This window comes from Rhynchophorus ferrugineus, unplaced genomic scaffold, assembly GCF_030347505.1.
Source record: "Rhynchophorus ferrugineus isolate W39M unplaced genomic scaffold, kcgeb_rfMv2 rfM1, whole genome shotgun sequence".
In the NCBI taxonomy this organism is placed as follows: Eukaryota; Metazoa; Arthropoda; class Insecta; order Coleoptera; family Curculionidae; genus Rhynchophorus; species Rhynchophorus ferrugineus.
Genome location: NW_027472580.1, coordinates 11,816,087 through 11,835,563, shown reverse-complemented (window position 1 = coordinate 11,835,563; position 19,477 = coordinate 11,816,087). Strand labels below are relative to the sequence as shown.

Below are 19,477 nucleotides of genomic sequence, written 5' to 3'. Positions count from 1 at the left end.
ACTTAAATGGCCCATTATGGCTCCCTCTGGATGTTGGGCAAAGCAAAACTTTACGCCAGAGTCCCCAATTGAGTTGCGTCTCTATGATCTTTATTAAAATTTATACAAAAGAACTCAGATTAAGTAGAAGGATAAGTAAGTAACCTATTTTGTTTTTATTAACAAAATAACTATATATTTCACGTTATTTAACAAAAGTATTGCAAAAGTTATTCAAACTACTCAAGTAAAAATGGCCGGTAGTAGACTTGAAAAGATTGGAACGATCTTTAGCAGGTATACATTATTTGCAATTAATTATCTGTATTCTAATTATATTCAATATATAGGACATCTGGATTAATACAAACAGGTGCTTTGAATTTCGAAGACAGACCATTATGGTATGATATATATAAGGCATTTCCTCCAAAAGAAGAACCTAAATATGATCGACCAATTCCAAACATGAAATTGAAACAAATTTTCTACAAAGAAGACAAAATTAGGGCGTAAGTTCAAGTAAAATATGAAGTAAACATTAATTATGTGTTTACTTTATAGATTGTTTCATCGTAATAATAAACAAATAGGTGCAATAAATTTGTTTAGTGCAGGCAAATCTATAACACAGCGATTTATTGACACTTATGTAACTTTATTAGAGCAATACAAAGACAGAGAGGAAGTATCTGAAGAACAACTATATAAGGAAGCTATAGACATTTTAAATAAAGGACACCAATTACAAAGAGACACTGCGTTGGATTCTGAAACTATTAGTCTAAGTTCAGCATATAAAGAAGCAAGAAGGAAGATGAATAATATAAATTTGAAGGACATATTTCAGTGAATAGTATAAATAAATTTAGAGTAGTAATAAAAACTATTTAGTTAAATTACTTTTGCCTTTTGTAGCTCAAATTAGAAGTGGCAAAAAATATCCATATTTTTCATAAAGATTTTTTTTTGCCTGATGTGGATATTTTTGTTGACCTAGGCTTTTTAATATTTTTTTTTTTTATAAATTTTTAAGATTTGAAAATGTTTCATCAAACACTTTTAAAAATACCAATACTTTTGATTATCCCTTATATCAATATTTATTGACAAATCTATCGATATTATTTCAAAATAATTAAATATATTTTTTAAATATTATAAAGAACCTGTTAATTGTTCGTAATAAAACCTTTAAAAGTATTACTAAATTTTGAAGATTTAGTACATTTTGATATTTAATTTCTAATGGCTGTTTTTCAATATATTTCAAGAATATCCATATATTTTTTCCGCTCCATCGATATTTTTAAAGAATATATCGTTATTTCGTTTCTCCGTCGACATCCCTAGCTTGGAGAGCTTTGTTGTAACGAAGTTAGAATATTACATTGAATCTATAAAGGAGATTATTCTGTGGCACCGTTACAAAAGAATTAGTTTTTCAGTCAGGAAATATGTTTTATTAGTTTGAATTCTGTAGTAAAAAACGAAATATACCAAGATCTATAATTAACCGTCTTTCAATTGAATATAAGGGTGTTGGCTACTGATAATAATATCGATATATCGTTTTCTGTAATTTTTAAAACAATATCAAAATATTTACCCTTACAATTAATCACCAAATATTACAACGCCTTTAAAATTAAGTACCAATTTAAACAGTAAAAAATTATTAAATTTTTTTTAATAATATTTAAGAGATATAATTAATATTTTTGAATAAACATCGAAAAAATTCTTAAAATAATAACGATATATCGATCAAAGGTATATCGACTAAAGGTATCGTTATAAGGTTCTATCGATATTTTTTCGGCGTCCCTAGTTGAATGTCATCCTAAATATTTTGAATAGGAAAATTAAATTCACTAAGAAAAAGTATAATGAGTAAAAGTGACCCAAAAACATTTGTAAGTTATAAGGGACTTTATTTTATTAAAAAGAGTAATTCCATATTTTAGCTTATTCCAAATGAACTATGCCGGCGATCGGGGTTAGGAGCAAGTTGGCTTCCTATAAACCAAATAGCAGTATTTCCACATCAACAACGATCAATTCGTGAAAAAGACGTTCCGAGCAATTTTGCCTCAAATAATCCAAGCTCTATATTTAGTGTTCGCCATAATATAATTTTATTTCACCCTATTCTTAGGAAACTTGTAAATGAATCTAATGCAACATTTATAGCTGTCCAGAGCTGTGTTGCATCAAAGCCATCAGATTTAAAAGGTGATGTTCTGAAGCTATCAAGACAATATCGTTCTATCATTAGAGCCTGCTTAGAAAACTTACAGGATGAAATCTCAAAAAGTAAAGTAAACAATGAAGAAAGAGATGAACTGCAAAATTACATTACAATATTTTATTCTATTGAATGCATCTGGCATTTATGTGAAATTCTTTTCATTGATGTTATTCCGGGTAACATAGTTTTACCCTATCTCTTAGATTGGGTTAGATTTCATTTCCCTAGACACGAAAGGAATGCAGCACTCTTGTTATCTGGAGATATAAGTGCATTAGAATTGAATGAGAATTATTGGCCTACAGTATTTGGAAATTTATTGCAAGGACGCATAAAAGTTGTTAGGACCTTATTAAAACAAAATTCTGCAGCAGATACACCTATATTTCAATCAGTTGATCAATTATTGAAAGCTATGCCAACTTATAATGTGTGTTTAAATTAACTTGTTTTATATGATGATTAACTAAATCATTTTTAGATTATTAACAGCATATCTGTTAATGAGTTTAATCTTCAATGGAGGCATTGGACAATGGACATTCAATTAAAAATTGATGCCAAACAGTTTATTAACAATCACAACTTAGATCTTCTGATGAGGGTATGTAATATTTATCAATAATATATTTGAATAAAATTTAATGTTTTAGCTCATAGTTGGTGAAGAGGAAGCTTGGGCTGAAATACAATCAAACTGTGAAGCATGGTATGAATTTTTAGCTGGTTGGTTATTTTATACTGAACCCGCAGTTAAAACCTTTGAACTTGGCCAGTTTGCAAAACACAGTATTTCAAAAATGAGATTGAAAGATCACTTGAAACATTTAGATAGAGTTTTACTTGCTGCTATGGAATTTGACTTACTTGAAGTAAGTGACTGTGTTACCATAATGTGTAAAATTTTATTTCTTAAATAAGAAGCAAAATAATATATATAACATTTTAGGTTATTAAAGAAATTCAACTAATGACTGAAAATGGTTGGTTCGTAACACATCTAACAGATATTTTGCATCATTCTGGAAGATTATCAACTTTAGAAAATGAAGTGGAAAACTTGTATGCCATAATAAAATGTTTAAAATACACCATATTCATTGCACTTTTTTTCAGTGCTTGTGACAAATTAAGAGAATCTTTTATTCTTGAATATGGAACAACCTTAATAGGACATTCAAGTTTATGGGAGGTTGGTTTAAGTTATTTAGACTTTTGCCCAAATAATGGAGTTCATGCTATCGAATTATTATTACCAAGAATTCCATTTAATACAGAAGTTAAAGCCAATAAATTAATAAGAGAAGCCAAAAATAGGGAATTGAATCATGTTGGTAAGTGAATATATTTATACAATTATAAATATTTCTGTACAGTATTGTTTTAGCTCAAAGTATTTGTAAAATCCAAGGCATGAAATGCTTAAAAAGAGGAAGATTAGGTAATGCCTTGACATGGGCTCTCAAATCACAAGATGGGGCTTTTACTTCTTACTTAGCAGATAAATTTCTAAAAGGTTACATTGAAAGTGGAGAACTCAATAGTACAGATCTCTTAGACAATTTGGGATCATGTATGTTAGCTAGTGACAGGCTTATATTTCTGGGAAAGTACAATGAATTCCATAAATTATATCAAGCAGGGGAATATAAGGAATGTGGCCATCTATTAATATCACTGCTTGCATCCAAAATTGTACCTAAATAGTATGAACAAGTTTTGAATATTTATTTTAATTGTCCCTATATCTATATATTGTAGTTTCTGGTCTATTTTATTAAGTGAAGCAATCCCTTTATTGGAGAGTGAGGAACTGGTATTTTCTTCTAATGATACTTATACAATTTTGCATTGCCTGGAAGAAAAAGAAGAAATTCCGCAAATGACTGATAAAATGAGCATCTTACGATTAGCAGCTGCAAGGAATCTGTCGAGGGCCTTAATGTATGAAGCTCAGATGGCGTGATAGCGGTTTAAGAATTTGTAATATTTTTAATTTTGATTTAATAAAAAGCTGTTACATTTCTATCATAACGAATGTTTGAATTATATATAATAAATTTTATAAGTTATGTATGAGATCCATATACACAGTTAATAGTATGAATTTTTAATTGTCTCCTTGATAGAACACGATATGTCAACATATCTAATAAAAAAATATGATTACCAACTTCAAGTCGTTAAGAGTGAAAAATTATAGTGGACTGTCATTTGTAAATGTCAAAATCAGAAGTTCTCCAGAAATAATCCGGAGAATATCTTTTTTCGAATCACGCAAAGTAAATAAAGTTCAGGTCACGTGAATTTTAATTTGTAATGTGGAAATAGTAAAAAGTTCTATTTTTACCTATTTAGATTCAAACATAGATTATAGGGAAGCGCGGCCATGTTGATTGTGTTTATTGAAAATAAAAGTGTAGTGTCATCAGTGAATTGAGGAATTTGTTGAACATTATACTAAATTACATTAAAAATATTAATAATTTCGCCTTTGCTTCTATTCCTGACATATTCAAGAAATTCTGTGTAACTGAATAAAATTGGTTTGTGTAACGTATTAGGTGGGTAAAATTTTTGTTTATCTAACAATTTTGGAATGTATCCTGTTTTTAGACTATACCTCATCATTTCTTAAACTTTGGATATCTAAGTATTTTATCGCTCCGGCTAATCTTCTAGTTTGCTCAAAAGCTGGCTATTCACTCTAGATACTAGCAGCTGAACACAACTATAATTTCTCATCCACAATTATAACATTAACCTACATTGCCAAATATAATGCTTAAATAAAAAGGTCACACCATTGTGATATTGGCAGTGATTTCTGCAATTTGAAAGAAAAGTACATATATATAAAATAAAAATATATTTTATATATTCAATTATTTATAATTTTCGTGATAAATTTTCAATTAAATTGAGAAATTTAATTTGAATGATTATTTTGTCCTAATGTAAAATAATTAAAGATAACATTTTTATCAAATATATCATTCTATTGATTTATCAGTTAGTTGTTTACGTACAAGTTTTCAAAGAAACCTTAGAAGTAACCAAAAGTATAGGATTTGTTAGATTTATAATGAACTAATTTGGAATAATAACACTGTTAATATCTACTTTTTGCAGCAGTCTTGGATATTATCACCTTACACCAACAAAAACCATCAAAGTAAGTGCACATATTTAAATCTTAATTGTTAACACTTGTACTGATAATTTTTCTTCATCTTTCATCTGTTCATACTAATTTTTTATTTCCATTTACTAGCTAAACTTTTTCTAAACCTGGTTTTGGTACTTTAGATGCGTAGAGGCTCACACGACATGCAGATGAATGTGGCAGGCATTCGGCGAAATATCAAAAATTTTGCTCACAACTACTCTGACGCCCAAAAAAAAGTCCGAGAAGCTACCTCAAATGATCCATGGGGACCTAGTAGCACTATAATGGCTGAAATTGCAGATCTGACATATAATGTTGTGGCTTTTAGTGAAATAATGCAAATGGTAAGATATCATCAATACTAAATCAAATTGCAAATAAATTTAATATTCATATATTAAGATATGGAAGAGACTGAATGATCATGGAAAGAACTGGAGGCATGTTTACAAGGCTTTAGTTTTATTAGAATATTTAATTAAAACTGGTTCAGAGAAAGTGGGACAACAATGCAAGGAAAATATTTATGCTATCCAAACACTGAAAGAATTTCAACATCTTGAAGAAGGTAAGTATTATAATAGTTAACTATACTATAGAAAAGTGGCATTTCTTACTGTTTGCACTTACTGTGTAGGCAAAGATCAAGGTCAAAATGTTAGAGAAAAAGCCAAACAGCTCGTTAATTTATTGAAAGATGATGAAAGATTAAAAAATGAACGCTCTAGAGCCCTAAAGGCAAAGGAAAGATTTGCCCAAAGTGCTAGTGGATTTGGCAGTGATGGAGGTCTTGATACTCCAACAAGCCCAAGATACCCAGCATTTAGGGGAGAATGGAGCAATAAAGAATCAGGTACACACAGGCAACTTTTGATTATGAAGTAACAATATATGTTTTTGGAATTTTTTTAGCAGATGTATCAAGGGAAATTGAGATTGCCAGGCCTCAAACAGCTGGAGAAGAAGAACTCCAACTCCAATTAGCACTGGCAATGTCTAGGGAAGAAGCCGAACAGGAAGAACAAAAAAGAAAATCGGATGATGTCAGACTGCAGCTAGCACTAAGTCAAAGTCAACAAGATTTCAAGTAAGCTTAAATCAGATCTCATAAATTGTCTGCTCATTGTGGTATTGCGTTCAGGAAATCTCAGGAAAAAATGCATCAAAGTCATATAGTGGATTTGTTGGATGTTAATCTGGGTGGTGATCCAACACCGGTAGACCCATGGGGAATGCCGCAGCCACCTCGACCGCAGGTAATTAAAGCCAGATAGTATTTTTAAAATAAAAGAAATACCCAAGGTCGAAATTAAAATGTCTCCGATAATAATACAGTTGTTTGGTTAGCGTTACGTTTTTATTTTTTTTTTATCATTATCTAAATATTGCGTTTTCTACAATTAATGTTGGTCGATATGTTTTATTTTTAGTCACTGGATTTAAATATGTTTGGATTTGGTCAGGTGGTATGTACTTACTGTATTTCACCAAGCTCATGCTATTATTTTGCTAAATATATTCTTATGCACTAACCAAAGCTGAATGAATTAAGATGTTTTGCAGCTAATTATTTATTAAATATATATATATATATGTATTACATATATAGTCGTAGGCTTGTGCCAAAGTTTTGTAGTGTGGTTTTCCTCTGGATGTTTATCTGTGTATAGTTAAGAAACGTTCAACTCACTATTATAATTTATTTACACCTTCCTACATTGATAAAAATGCAGGATAATAGTAACTATCATCCTACAAAAATACCACCAAAACACAAACGGCATATTTCCTTATGAGTTTAAAGAAACAGGATCTTGGGTATTTAGTATTTGGAAACCAAAATTAAACCACTACCATATATCAGAACCATAAGCAGTGATGATAACACTCATTAGAAGATATTAAACACAAGCAAATAGGATTGGCGATTTTTGGTACATAACAAATGTCAGCTTGAAATAATTTCTAACAAAAACAATTCAAGATAGCGCCAAGATCACGTCACGTTAAAACAAGAAAAAGAACAGGAAATACACGTATCTTTGGAAATGCAATATTGAGGCTAAATATAGCAACCAGGAAAATCAATATGATCTTCCTACCTTCAAAGAGAGAAATTGGGCTAGAGGCTATAAAATTCCAAGCTGTGATAAAGCTGTTAGGAACAGACATAATAATAAGTGGCGAAAATGAACAGCACCAACAAAAGAATATGCATAACATGTAGGATCAATTTCTGCTACGGATTTTGAAGTAAAAAAAGCTAAATCGCGACTTACAATTAGGAAAATTATAGGAGGACTAATAGAAGTGAAAAAGTCACAATATATAAAGTTATAAAACGTATAGGATCTAAAAATAAAATCTCCTAAACTAAAAATTATTTTATTTTGCTGAAAAAATCCTATTCTAACGTAAACGAAGCCTCAAGTCTAGACACCTCACTCATAACATCTTGCAGTTTAGCATAAACATACCATGCTGTTTCTTTGAATAATGAGTGCCGATAGGTACTTAGACTTAAACGGAAAATTTGTTCCAACTTCTTTAACCAATCTGAAAAAATACGTTTTCTCAAGGTCTGCAAAGTGTGCCTCCGAGGCGGCGATGACCTCATTCGGCCAAATGAGTTCTCGTAGAATTCTGAGTAGACCGTGGCGAATGTGGAGGTGTGAGCCGGTGCGTTGTCATGGTGGAAGAGCACCTTTTTCTTCTCCAAAATGCGCTTTTTTTGAATCAAAATTGGCTTTCTTCATCAACGTAATCGCGCCGCTCTACTAATACCATTTTTGTAGAACGATTTATATTTTGCCCCAAGATAGGCCTGTTACCAGTCGCTGTCCACTCAGATGACGATTTTTTTCATTCCGGAGTGAAGTGATGGATCCATGTTTCATCCCTTGTCACATATTGACGACAAAATCTCGGTTTCTTACGTGGCCAAACACTGCTCAGAATAAAGCTTTTTCATAGTCAAATGTTCATGTAATATAAAACCAACAGGTTCTTTTGATATCTTTACGATGTTAGCTAACTCACGTAACTTCACTTTTCGATCATTCAGAACGATTTTGTGGATTTTTTTTGTTTTCCGGTGTTACCACCTCATTTGGACGTCCACTGCGTTCTGCATTACCGGTGTCTCTACGGCCACGTTTGAAGTCACCAAACCAACGTTTTATTGTTGTTTCTGATGGAGCGGAGTCCTTTTAACACTTTTCAAGCCACAGTTTCGCTTGAATGGTATTTTCCCCAAGCTCCTGTGTAAAATTAAAACAATTTTTTTTGATCCATTGTTTTAAAAATAACGAAAGTACTGTCATTCTTAGGGGGATTATGGTGTGCATAACTTACAAACTTATAGGTAGAATATCATAAAATTTTAAGAGCTTTCTTTTGAAGGTTAGTACTAACTGAAAAGCGGTGAGTACAATAAAACTAGCACCATCTATGTGTTAGGTCCTGGACTTTTCAGTCAATGTGTTATGCGATCGGTGTTCCGCTCGGACATTTTATTTGTTGTAGTATTTTTTTGTGGGTGTCCCCTGTACCTTTACTAAATCTCTAAGGTATACCTATGAATGTTGGTTGATCAATCACACGCTGTAACATTTATACTCACTTGGCATTGATATTATTAACGGTGCATGGATAAATATCTGGAAAAAAACTCTAAAACAACAAATAAAGGGGGTTTTTAGAGTGATCGAAAAACTCAAATTATTTTTTTATGTTTATTTCAAATAAGCCTTTATTTGGGGGAAATAATGTCCGTTTATAACAGTGCCCGATGAATTTTTTGATATTCCACAATGTGTTTTCACAGTTTGTTTGACAGGGGCGTGTCCGTCAAAGCATTATTAAGAAATGAGCAAATTGCTCGTCCTTGCAAAATGCTTTATGCGCAGAGTATATAGTTATTGTTCGGTCATTTAGGGGTATTTCGTCATGAAAGTGACGTATACGCGATGCTTATATGAAGCTGTGTCTTTGTGTTTGCATCCAAGAATACCAAAATTTCTTACAGAAAGGATACAAAATACATAAAAGGGGACATTTGTTAATTAGTGTGTAAGATGTTCTGTTCAAGTAGAAAATGTTGAAAATCTGTCGAATGCTGGTTTTATACAAAAGACAACGAAAAATGAGGATACTATTACAAACATTAAAGAAGACTGTATTGGACAAACAAAACTAAAAAGGCGCATAATGAATCGAGTGACAATGTTCATACATGGTACCCGCATCGATACATTTATGCAGCGGATCATCAAACGACCAGTAAAGACGCACCTTTAGGGCTTTTCTTCAAAACGAGTGTTTGGTATATTTCAAAAGGTTTTATTACCATATGTTCAAGAAGTGTTTGAAATGACGTACAAGACTGTCCACCAAAAACACCGAATAAATGTGAAGCTCCCAGAAAAGATCCAGGCTCTCCAACAATAATATTTCATTAAATTTAATTCATATGGAGATTTTTGTTTCAGGATTATGCAATTAAATTAGTAGAAAGCATGCCTCAGAGACCCCAATCAATTATTGATAATGGAGACAACTTGACAATAAAGCATCCTAGACCACACCATGTAAAATCTTACATCATTTCCGAATCTGATATACACGCTCTTGTCAAACGGATTGTTCAAGCTTCAAAAAGACAACATAATCATGTATTTCCACTACTACTTGCTAGGAAAATATATCAGTGGTTACTGAACTGAAACATCAAAACTTTATTGAAGTTCAATCGCTCTATTGAAAGCTCCCTGTAAATGCTAGAAGTTGAATTGGCTCAAAGGATTAAATGTTCACACAAAACATTATAAATTATTTATCTGCAGCCTACAGCGCCATGGAGTTCATCGTCGCTCTCCTCCCCACCGCAGCGTTCATCACCAAATATTGACCCATGGTTACCAGCAGCAACAGCAGCTGCAACAAATACAACGCCTAAAATGGATCCTTGGGGTATGAACGCCCCAGTCAGTCCACCTGCTGGCTCCCTTTCACCCGTGAACGTTCCTCCAGCATCAGAGACTAAAGCTGATCCTTGGTCGCCAGCCAGTCAGGGGTCTTCAACTGACCTGGATGAGTTCGACGTCATAACTAACAGGTAACCGGATTGCTTAGTTTCACTTTTGTAATCTACAATGCGATTTGTCGTGCAGGAATCGGGCTGCGTCACCTAAAAGTAACGGCAATATAACGGTTAGCGATCCCTTTGAGTTAAATCTGCTTGGGGACTCGCTTCCATCAGCGGGACCTAGTCCATCCACGGGCGCTACTAAAAAAACACCACAAAGTTTTCTGGGAGAAAACTCTGCCTTAGTCAATTTAGATAATTTAGTTACTACAAGTAAGTCATGCTTTTAGTTCAATATTTAAACAGAATATATCCATTCAAACATTTTCATCAATTAAACCAAGAGAACCATGAATGCCGGGACTCACCTTATATTATAAAAATTTTAGTAAATATTTAATAAATTTTAATTACAATATAAAGGGGTCTATGTTCAGTCAAATGCACGGTTCGACTGTTTTAATCCATTCGTGATGTCAGACGGAGATGTACGAATTCTTGTCTGTATAAAATATGAGATAGGAAAGGACGGAGATAAATGCTTGGAGCAGTTAACTTTAAATGTCTTTATATTCTCCAATGGTAGTATAAGCGAGACAGAGATGTATATTATTCATTAGTCTGATAACTTTAAAAAAGGAAAGGAAAAAAATTACTAATTTCTATTATCATGTAATAAATAATATAATTTTAAAGGAGGTAGGATTACTTTTATACTGAATATTCTGTGGATGTGCAAAAAGGAATGGAATAATAACACCATAAATGTTTAACCCTGTTTTAATATATTAATTTATTATTGCTATTTTTAAATAACATAGCATAATAAATATAAATAGTACAATACAACTTAAATAAAACCTAAAAACTAAAGATTTTCAATAACCATAACTACTAAATAAAATATAAACATATACCTAATCATTGAAAAATCTAATCCATGATGAATCTAAAAATGATCGTACAGACCCTTTTTAAATTACTGTGTATATTATCATGTTCAACTTTTCTCCCGTGAGGCGATTTCTTCGATCATTAATTATTTGCCCAGATTTTGAAAAAAACTCGTTCCCAAGGGACAGATGTTACGGGTATAGAGGAATATTTTACGTGTAACTGATATAATTCAGGTAGTTTCATTTTATGGATTTGCCAAAAATCCAATGGGTTTTCTAAAGGCCCAATAAATGGAATTACTAAATACTGCTAAATCTGTAAAGTTGGTGCAGTAAATGGAGTAATTACTTTTTTCATTCTAGCCATTTTTTTATCAAAATATCTCCAGATGTCAATACAATCTTGGTCAGTAGTTTTGTCTTGAATTTCGAGTTGTGGAACTATATTTGTATTTTTTGAAGTTAGAATGGAAGATACCTCTTTTGTAATAACTTTTTGTATCGCCTCAGCATTATTTGCAATTTAAATCTTTTTCCTGCTTTTTTAAATCTAGGATCTAAAAATGTGGATTTCCCGCATATCGTATTCATTTCTAAAATTGCCACTCTTTATTGATGACATCTAATAAATAATTTTGTCATTTTTTCCCCATTCACTTGTTAAAATCCTGGATTCGATGGAATGTTACAGTCCTCTTATTGACCGTATAATTAAAGACATCGTTGGGATATCTTCCACCAGATAACTCGATGGTCATTATTTCAATGGGTTTTAAAAGTTGAACACATTCTGTTAAGATAGTCCATTCGTTAACATATAAGAACTGTGGTGCTCTTCTTTAATAGCCAACAAAATGAATTGTTGAATTTTAAAGTAGAGTTTTCCTATCAGAAAATGTATTTATTACAAATATTTAATATACTTTATTCACCTCTTTACGGTTAATATGTTTAAAATAAATTTAACAACTGCTACTGTAAAAAACTCTTCAAATCTTTTGGATCTATGCAATTTCTGAAGCCTTTGGAACCTAATTTTAGTTTTCAAGAATTTAGGAAAAAAGTTTCGACAAACAAGAGGCTTGGACAAAAATCCTGAAAGTTTATCAAAAAAGTATTACCTATTATACCAGTCAAAAGTATCTTACTATTTATCATTTACAATTTAATTTTTTTGCCCTCGAAAACTAGCGTTCCAAAATGCTGCTATAATAATTCACAATATATAGTGATTCACAAGCAAACTACAAAAAAAAACATAAAACCACATATATTACATATAATCTATATAAGCATAAATTTGGCGCATTAAAAATCAGTCGGATGAACTAGTAGAACCGAAAATAGTAACTAAAAGTAAACGACTGAAACAGTCGATAGTAAAAACAGTCGAACCAAAAATAGCGACTGAAATAGTCGATAGTAAAAAGTAGTTCCCAACACTAATATATAACTAATAACTAACATATATATATATATATATATATATATATATATATATATATATATATATATATATATATAGATAGATAGATAGATAATATATTATCGAGATTATTAAGTAAAAAACATTTATGTTAAAATAAGAAATCGAATTACTAAGGTTTTATCAGAAATAAAAACACAACCTTTCAAAATTTCTATCAGAAGCGCTAGGAAACAATGACGTCACTTAGCGTTTCCGAACAATCATTTCCGCAATCCAACATTTGAACATTTTACCGCGCTTCGATTTAATTTGGATTATTTATCTTATATTTCACAGTTAAAAAATGGTTTTGGGCAAAATAAATGAAAAAATTAAACTAGGATTTATCAAGGCAAATAATGACCATAACTGAATTGAATTTTATAGAATTGAAGTGAGTATTCCAAACACACTAACCTTTAAATTTGGTAGGATATTGAAGAACATTAAGTAAAATTTTAAGTTAAAAGTTAAGTATTTTACTTTCTTTAAAGGTCATATTTGTTTTTTTATCTTTAGTTGTTGTTTCCTTCGTTCCTGTATTCTCTTGTCAAGTCATTTTGGTGTCATTGTATTTCTGCCTAGTTTCTTCTCTTGCTACATGTCTATCTTGAAAATTAGATTCAATCTCTCAAGTGCTGAATTATATTCTAAACAATTACATACATATCTATGTATACAAATCTTTCACTCCCTACTATGCAATTTTCTACAGTTATCCTATATTAATTATATAGAATACCTTTAAACAACCACCCTCATCAACCTGTCTTGGTACTTGTCAGCATTAAGTAATAATCTCACATCCAGAAAGTTTAACTCAGGCACTATCACTTTCTGAGCCACTAGTCAATAACTATACTATTAATTTCCAGTTTAACACTAATTCACATTTCCACCATTTATTAATTTATTTTTCAGTATGTCTGATAGAGGTATTATTGTACACAATCCTTTTTTCCACATATCCAAACAGTTCTTGCTTGTATACGAAAGGTATACTGTCCATTGTAATAATTCTTTCCCAAACCCTATATCCATTCAATTGGATTGAATAGGCAGTGATAGGCAGGAAGATATAATACTCTGAATCCATGCTATTCAGCCAACTGATCTACCAAATGACTTTTTTCAGGCCTATTTCTAAAAAAGTAAGTTGCAAAAATACTATTAAACATTTAGTGACCAATTAAATGATATTTACCAAGTAACAATTTGAAATAGTACACTCTATATCACAATGTATCTGCATTGAATTATTAATAGATATTATGACTAATAAAATCTAATCAAATGTTATTCTAACGTTTACCTTTGTCAACTTTTGTTGTCTTTATGCTATTTGTATTATTATCTTGCCTTGATTGATTCAATATTCCATTCTGAAATATTCATGTCTTATCTAAGTATGTAAATTTAAAAAACAAGTATTCCTTGATATTATTATATGCTTTTTAGAATCATAATTATCTAAAAGCAATGTGTAAAAGTTCCATTAGGCCTTTTCATGAGTTGTCTTTACATCATTTAAATCCTATGTTTTCTATGAGGACGGTTTCATTTCAGTGTATTCTTGTTTATAATATTTTTTCTTTTTGAAATATTTTAATCACAGTGCTCATACTAATATTTAATGCGGCTGTAACACGCCAAAATATATTTCTAATAAAATCCGTAGTAACTTAGTATTTAACAGTATTTATACTTACCTCCCCAAAGCATTTTACTGGCAACAGGGGCCTCCACTGTCTCTTTCATGTTCGAAGTAACTGATTAAGAGACGATATCTGTTTCTGACTATCTAATGGCTTCGGCGTTTCCAATCAGGAATAATACGCAGCGATTTGAAATTTATTAATAACAAACAAATAGCCAAAATAACGTTTGCCGGTTTATAACTTGTAATTATTGTCACTAATGTTTTGAAGATTTTTCCAGACATTTGACAACCGGATAACTTTGGTAGGTCGATTCGATTACGTGTTCGAACGTATCAGACATCTGATATCAAAACATATTTACAATCTGCAATAGGTAATACATTATACATCGTGATGATGTGAGTTCGCTGTTATTTTGGATAAACTGTATATATATTATTTGATTAGGTACTCATAATTGGTTATAAAATCTTCGCCAAATACATTCATAGTATGATGCGACTTTCGTTAATGTTTAATCATATTTGGCTTATCTATGTCATTAAAAAAAACTGAAATTACTTTTTCACATACCTAAAATTAAACTTTCAAAAAAGCTTAAACGTTGCCAATTGTCTAATAGGTAACAAAAAAGTCGATCATTTCAATCAACAATCAGTCCGCACCCTTCACGCTCCAACCAAATTCAAATCAACATTAAAGCATTACGGTCAATCTGGAAACATTGCATATGATAGTGGCGATTATTAGTTCAATATTTTTTTTAAGGCAAGCCTAATAATCCGACGTTGGCTGCGAATCCGTTTTCTGATCCCACAGTGCCTCCAGTACCTCGTCCAGTTTTCAATACTCAGCCACCAAAGCCTTCTATCAACGAAATCAAGCAGCAATCATTCGCCCAATTTGGTACATCGCCCCAAAATCCGCTGGGTGCTTTTGGGGGCAGCCCTTCGTACGGTTTAAGTTCGACAGGTGAATAATTTTGCTTTCGTCCACGTAAACGACCAACATACGGAAGAAATTTGATTTTCAGATCAGTTCCCCGCGGTGGCTAAAAACAACGGTACCGCATTGGCGGGACAATCTCAAGGCGCCATCTCAGATCCGTGGACGCCCATGGCTACCGGTAGTGCCCCGATAAATGGTAACGGTAACGTGGGTACACCGTGGATGAAAACTACTAACGAACCTGCAAATCCATTTTTGTCTTAACGTCATTGGTAAGTATATGATTAAAATATTAGTAACCATATCTATATTAATATTTTGTTACAGTGGTGCATAATCCAAATATATCGACTAGAAATGTGAACTTGAGGTGATAGTGGAAGATTATCTGTATCAAGTTAGCTTTTCCAGTCTTGTATTTTCATTAATAAATTTTATACACAGATTATATTGCTAGGACTGGGGTTTCTACGGATAAGTTGGAAAATATGGTGACTAGTTTACAATGAGTCGTGACAATTCGCAAAGAAAAAATTTAATACATTTGCGTCAATGTATATGTCAACGCAGAGTTTAACTATGTTCAGACAATAAACATTGTCAATGTAAGCTAGTCACGAGATGTGATTGAACAAAAGATTGCTCACGCGCCTGTTGTTACACTTGGTGTTTTATAAAATATGTATAAAAACAATTGAAAACGAGTAAACAAGAACAGTGAAAGAATCCGTCAAAGAATAGACTGAAATCTTATCTTAAATTAAACAATCAACAAATAGATCTTTTTTGATATCAATTTTTCTAATTCCTTATCAACAATCACCGTTTGAAGCGAAGACGTCTACTTTTTGGTATTTTAATTTAGATAAGATCATTAAAAACGGCAAAGTAAACGCTAATGTTGCATTTTCATTTAATTTTTGTATAACTGATAATAAAAGAGGGCACTTTAAGTTGAATTTGTGTGCTTTGAATTGTACCTTTTAATTTGCCAAACATATATTACCGACTTTCAAGCAGTTCTCAACGATCCTTCACAGTATTTTTTTATTAAATGCTTAAAAATTATTTATATAAGATATATATTTGTTGCTATTAAAATGTTTTATTACCTGTAAAAAATATTTAAAAACAATTTTTAATATATTATTTCTGTAATTATATTAGTACTTTTAATTTGTATATAAAATTTTAATATTACTATTATTATCTACTCATGTTATATGCAATTTATTAATTTTACGAAAATTGAAATGTATATAGTATTATTTTTAGGAGGATTTTGTATTATAAAGACATGGTTAACAATGGCATACTATGGAATTTATTGTATCATGATAGCTATTTTCACTTACATTCTTATAAGAAATATATATTTAAAACACATATTTATTTATTTTATCCTAAACACCTTTCATACCCCCAAAAAGTAGCAGTGTTGTGCTATTGTACTAAGATTTTGAAGGTATTCCAGTTCAATGTTTGGATTAGTTTAATCTTCAATATGGTACATGTTTAAAGTGCAAAATGTTTCTTTTAATTCATTAAATGGAAATTTAACAAAAAGTGTGCCCACCATTTTGTAAAACTAATTTGGTGAAGGTGAAGTCAACTAAAACACTGGATTCAATTGAGTCCCCTGTATTTATACTTTACAAACAATTCTGTTATAGCCACAACATAGAATGATTCAAGATGGCGGATCTTCCTCTGGCTCACCTGGCTTTAACACGAGCATACGCCGTAGCATTCATAAAATTTTATATCTTAAGGTAACTAAAGTCTATGGTATCGAGAATTTTATTTCTATCTGACGGAAATATGCTGGCTCACCAGTAGAAATGTGCTCTAAATTATGTGTTTTCATTACTTCGATCAATTATCTGCCTTTTGGTGTTATTAATCTAGCACCCCACATTACATGTTTTGTATTGTAGTCTCCTCCAGCAATAAATCTATTACCCAGCAAGTTAAAGAAACTGTGGTATTCTTCTGTCTTGTTGTGTTTAGGTGGACGATACATAGCACTCATTGTTAGTATGTTAATGGCCCATATACTTCTTCAATGGTTACACTGTGGCTTCAATCCTCGCTGAATTTCTCATCCTTCATGGTGTTTTATGTTTTCACAGATAATTATAGATGTTCCTCCATGAGCTCTATCATCAAAGTGTTTTGTATGATATAGCTTGTATTTCCGAATTAGTAAATAATTTATATCTGTGAAACGTATTTCAGATACCTTCGTATCAATATTTTATTCATATAAGAACATTTTAAGCTCTCTGGCAAATTTCTGGAGGCCTTTAGCATACCAGACGGCTATTTTGTATTTGCAGTAATGGCTATCAGACATTAGGCTAGCTTGGTAACGACGATGGTGAATAAATTCATCATTGTACTCACTTGCTCCATAAGTTTACCCATCATTTCCTCTAATTTACTAATAGTACTTACAGGTTCAGTGGTGATAGTCAATAAAAGACTGACAATTTTAGAAATGAACACAATATGCGGAAAATCCCCATTTTTAGATCCTAGACTTAAAAAGCAGGATTTGGTATTGCAAATAATGCTGAGGCGATACAAAAATATAAATATCCATTCTAACTTGAAAAAATACAAATATCTTTCCAGAACTCGAAATTCAAGACACAACTACTGACCAAGAATGTATTGACATCTGAAGATATTTTGATAAAAAAAATGGCTAGAATGAAAGAAGTAATTACTCCAAGTACTGCAGCAACATTACAGATTAAGAAGTATTTGGAAATGCCATTGGGCGTTTAGAAAACCCATTGGATTTTTGGCAAGCCCATAAATGACACAACGTGAATTATACCAGTTACACTTAAACTATTCCTCTATACCCGCAACAGCAGTCCCCTCGGAACGGGTTTTTTTCAAAATCTGGGTAAATAATTAACAATTGAAAAAATCGCCTCACGGGAGTAAAGTTGAACATGATAATATTCACAGTATTTTAAAAATATTTCCGTTCAAAAATAAATAAAACTTTTATTTAAAAAGGGTCTGGTACTTATTGTACAATCATTTTTAGGTTTATCGTGGATTAGATTTTTCAATGATTAGGTATACGTTTACATTTTATTTAGTAGTTATGGTTATTGAAAATCTTTAGTTTTTAGGTTTTGTTTAAGTTGTATTGTACTATTTATATTTATTATACTATGTTATTTAAAAATAGCAATTAATAAATTAAAACACGATAAAACGATTATGGCGTTATTATTCCATTCCTTTTTACACATTCACAGAACATTCAGTATAAAAGTAATTCTACTTTCTTTAAAAGTATATTATTTATTACATGTTAATAGAAATTAGTATTTTTTTCCTTTTCTTTTTTAAAGTTATCAGGTGATATATTATTAATATACATACATATATATATATATCTCTGTTTTTCACATTCGTGATGTCACTTATATTACCATTAGAGAATATAAAAACATAAAATTACCTGGTCCGAGCATTTATCTCCGTCCTTTCCTATCTCACATTTTATACAGATAAGAATTCGTACATCTTCGTCTGACATCACGAATGGAATAAACAGTTGAACCTTGCATTTGACTGAAAATAGTAATTACTCATTCAATTCAATCTGTGAACAAATTTAGCGTTCATTTGCCACCAGAGGGCGCGACTGAACAATGTGAGTAGCGGGAAATTTAAAACACTTTATTAATAATAATAGTAGTAATAAAAACAGTAAAAATAAAAGTGCAATAAAAGAATATAAGAATATATGTAAAATTTATTTTGCAAATATTACTTAAAAAAAGAATACTTAGAATGTTCTATGTTTAATGACAATATATTATACTAAAAATACATTGAAACATAATATAACAAATTTAACACAAAACTTCTACTTTTAAATATACAAAGTTTAATAAAGTACTGAATACGGAATATTTTATATTATCTTAAAATAACTCTTTTTAACTTAACTGTTTACTTTCTCTTCAACCAAAACAAACAACACCTAA

The 19,477-nt window shown here is 31.2% G+C and overlaps 3 protein-coding genes across 20 annotated transcripts; all 3 read left to right on the top strand.

Annotated features, from left to right (window-relative positions):
* Window positions 1–114: 114 nt before the first annotated feature.
* Window positions 115–881, top strand: mRpS23 (mitochondrial ribosomal protein S23). The gene is made up of 3 exons (XM_076417006.1): window positions 115–276; window positions 330–491; window positions 544–881. The coding sequence occupies exons 1-3, from the start codon at window positions 233–235 to the stop codon at window positions 830–832; spliced, it is 495 nt and encodes a 164-aa protein (XP_076273121.1). The 5' UTR covers window positions 115–232; the 3' UTR covers window positions 833–881.
* An 866-nt stretch (window positions 882–1,747) lies between these two features.
* Nup75 (nuclear pore complex protein Nup75) lies at window positions 1,748–4,264 on the top strand. Of its 2 annotated transcripts, XM_076416814.1 has the most exons (8): window positions 1,748–1,895; window positions 1,947–2,660; window positions 2,712–2,834; window positions 2,884–3,102; window positions 3,180–3,292; window positions 3,347–3,564; window positions 3,618–3,936; window positions 3,992–4,264. In XM_076416814.1, the coding sequence occupies exons 1-8, from the start codon at window positions 1,869–1,871 to the stop codon at window positions 4,194–4,196; spliced, it is 1,938 nt and encodes a 645-aa protein (XP_076272929.1). In that variant the 5' UTR covers window positions 1,748–1,868; the 3' UTR covers window positions 4,197–4,264. The 2 variants fall into 2 exon arrangements, with proteins under 2 accessions (XP_076272929.1, XP_076272921.1); XM_076416806.1 differs by having other exon boundaries at window positions 3,180–3,564.
* A 143-nt stretch (window positions 4,265–4,407) lies between these two features.
* Window positions 4,408–16,844, top strand: lqf (epsin homolog lqf). Of its 17 annotated transcripts, none has more exons than XM_076416862.1 (13): window positions 4,408–4,794; window positions 5,363–5,405; window positions 5,540–5,743; window positions 5,802–5,967; window positions 6,037–6,252; window positions 6,315–6,486; window positions 6,541–6,655; window positions 6,830–6,865; window positions 10,244–10,515; window positions 10,571–10,758; window positions 15,279–15,482; window positions 15,544–15,730; window positions 15,786–16,844. In XM_076416862.1, the coding sequence occupies exons 3-12, from the start codon at window positions 5,540–5,542 to the stop codon at window positions 15,720–15,722; spliced, it is 1,752 nt and encodes a 583-aa protein (XP_076272977.1). In that variant the 5' UTR covers window positions 4,408–4,794; window positions 5,363–5,405; the 3' UTR covers window positions 15,723–15,730; window positions 15,786–16,844. The 17 variants fall into 17 exon arrangements, 15 of the variants coding, with proteins under 15 accessions (XP_076272977.1, XP_076272987.1, XP_076272949.1 ...); XM_076416872.1 differs by having other exon boundaries at window positions 4,413–4,794; window positions 5,366–5,405; XM_076416834.1 differs by having other exon boundaries at window positions 4,413–4,794; window positions 5,366–5,405; window positions 6,312–6,486.
* The last annotated feature ends 2,633 nt before the right edge of the window (window positions 16,845–19,477 follow it).

Excerpts from the sequence above, each read along its gene's own strand:
- mRpS23 (XM_076417006.1), top strand. The coding sequence starts at position 233 with ATGGCCGGTAGTAGACTTGAAAAGATTGGAACGATCTTTAGCAG. Across the intron at positions 277-329 it reads ATTGGAACGATCTTTAGCAG|GACATCTGGATTAATACAAA; the intron begins GTATACATTATT and ends TTCAATATATAG. Across the intron at positions 492-543 it reads AAAGAAGACAAAATTAGGGC|ATTGTTTCATCGTAATAATA; the intron begins GTAAGTTCAAGT and ends TTTACTTTATAG.
- lqf (XM_076416834.1), top strand. The coding sequence starts at position 5,540 with ATGCGTAGAGGCTCACACGACATGCAGATGAATGTGGCAGGCATTCGG. Across the intron at positions 5,968-6,036 it reads ATTTCAACATCTTGAAGAAG|GCAAAGATCAAGGTCAAAAT; the intron begins GTAAGTATTATA and ends CTTACTGTGTAG. Across the intron at positions 6,487-6,540 it reads CAAAGTCAACAAGATTTCAA|GAAATCTCAGGAAAAAATGC; the intron begins GTAAGCTTAAAT and ends TATTGCGTTCAG.
- Nup75 (XM_076416806.1), top strand. The coding sequence starts at position 1,869 with ATGAGTAAAAGTGACCCAAAAACATTT. Across the intron at positions 1,896-1,946 it reads AAAGTGACCCAAAAACATTT|CTTATTCCAAATGAACTATG; the intron begins GTAAGTTATAAG and ends TCCATATTTTAG. Across the intron at positions 3,937-3,991 it reads TCCAAAATTGTACCTAAATA|TTTCTGGTCTATTTTATTAA; the intron begins GTATGAACAAGT and ends TATATATTGTAG.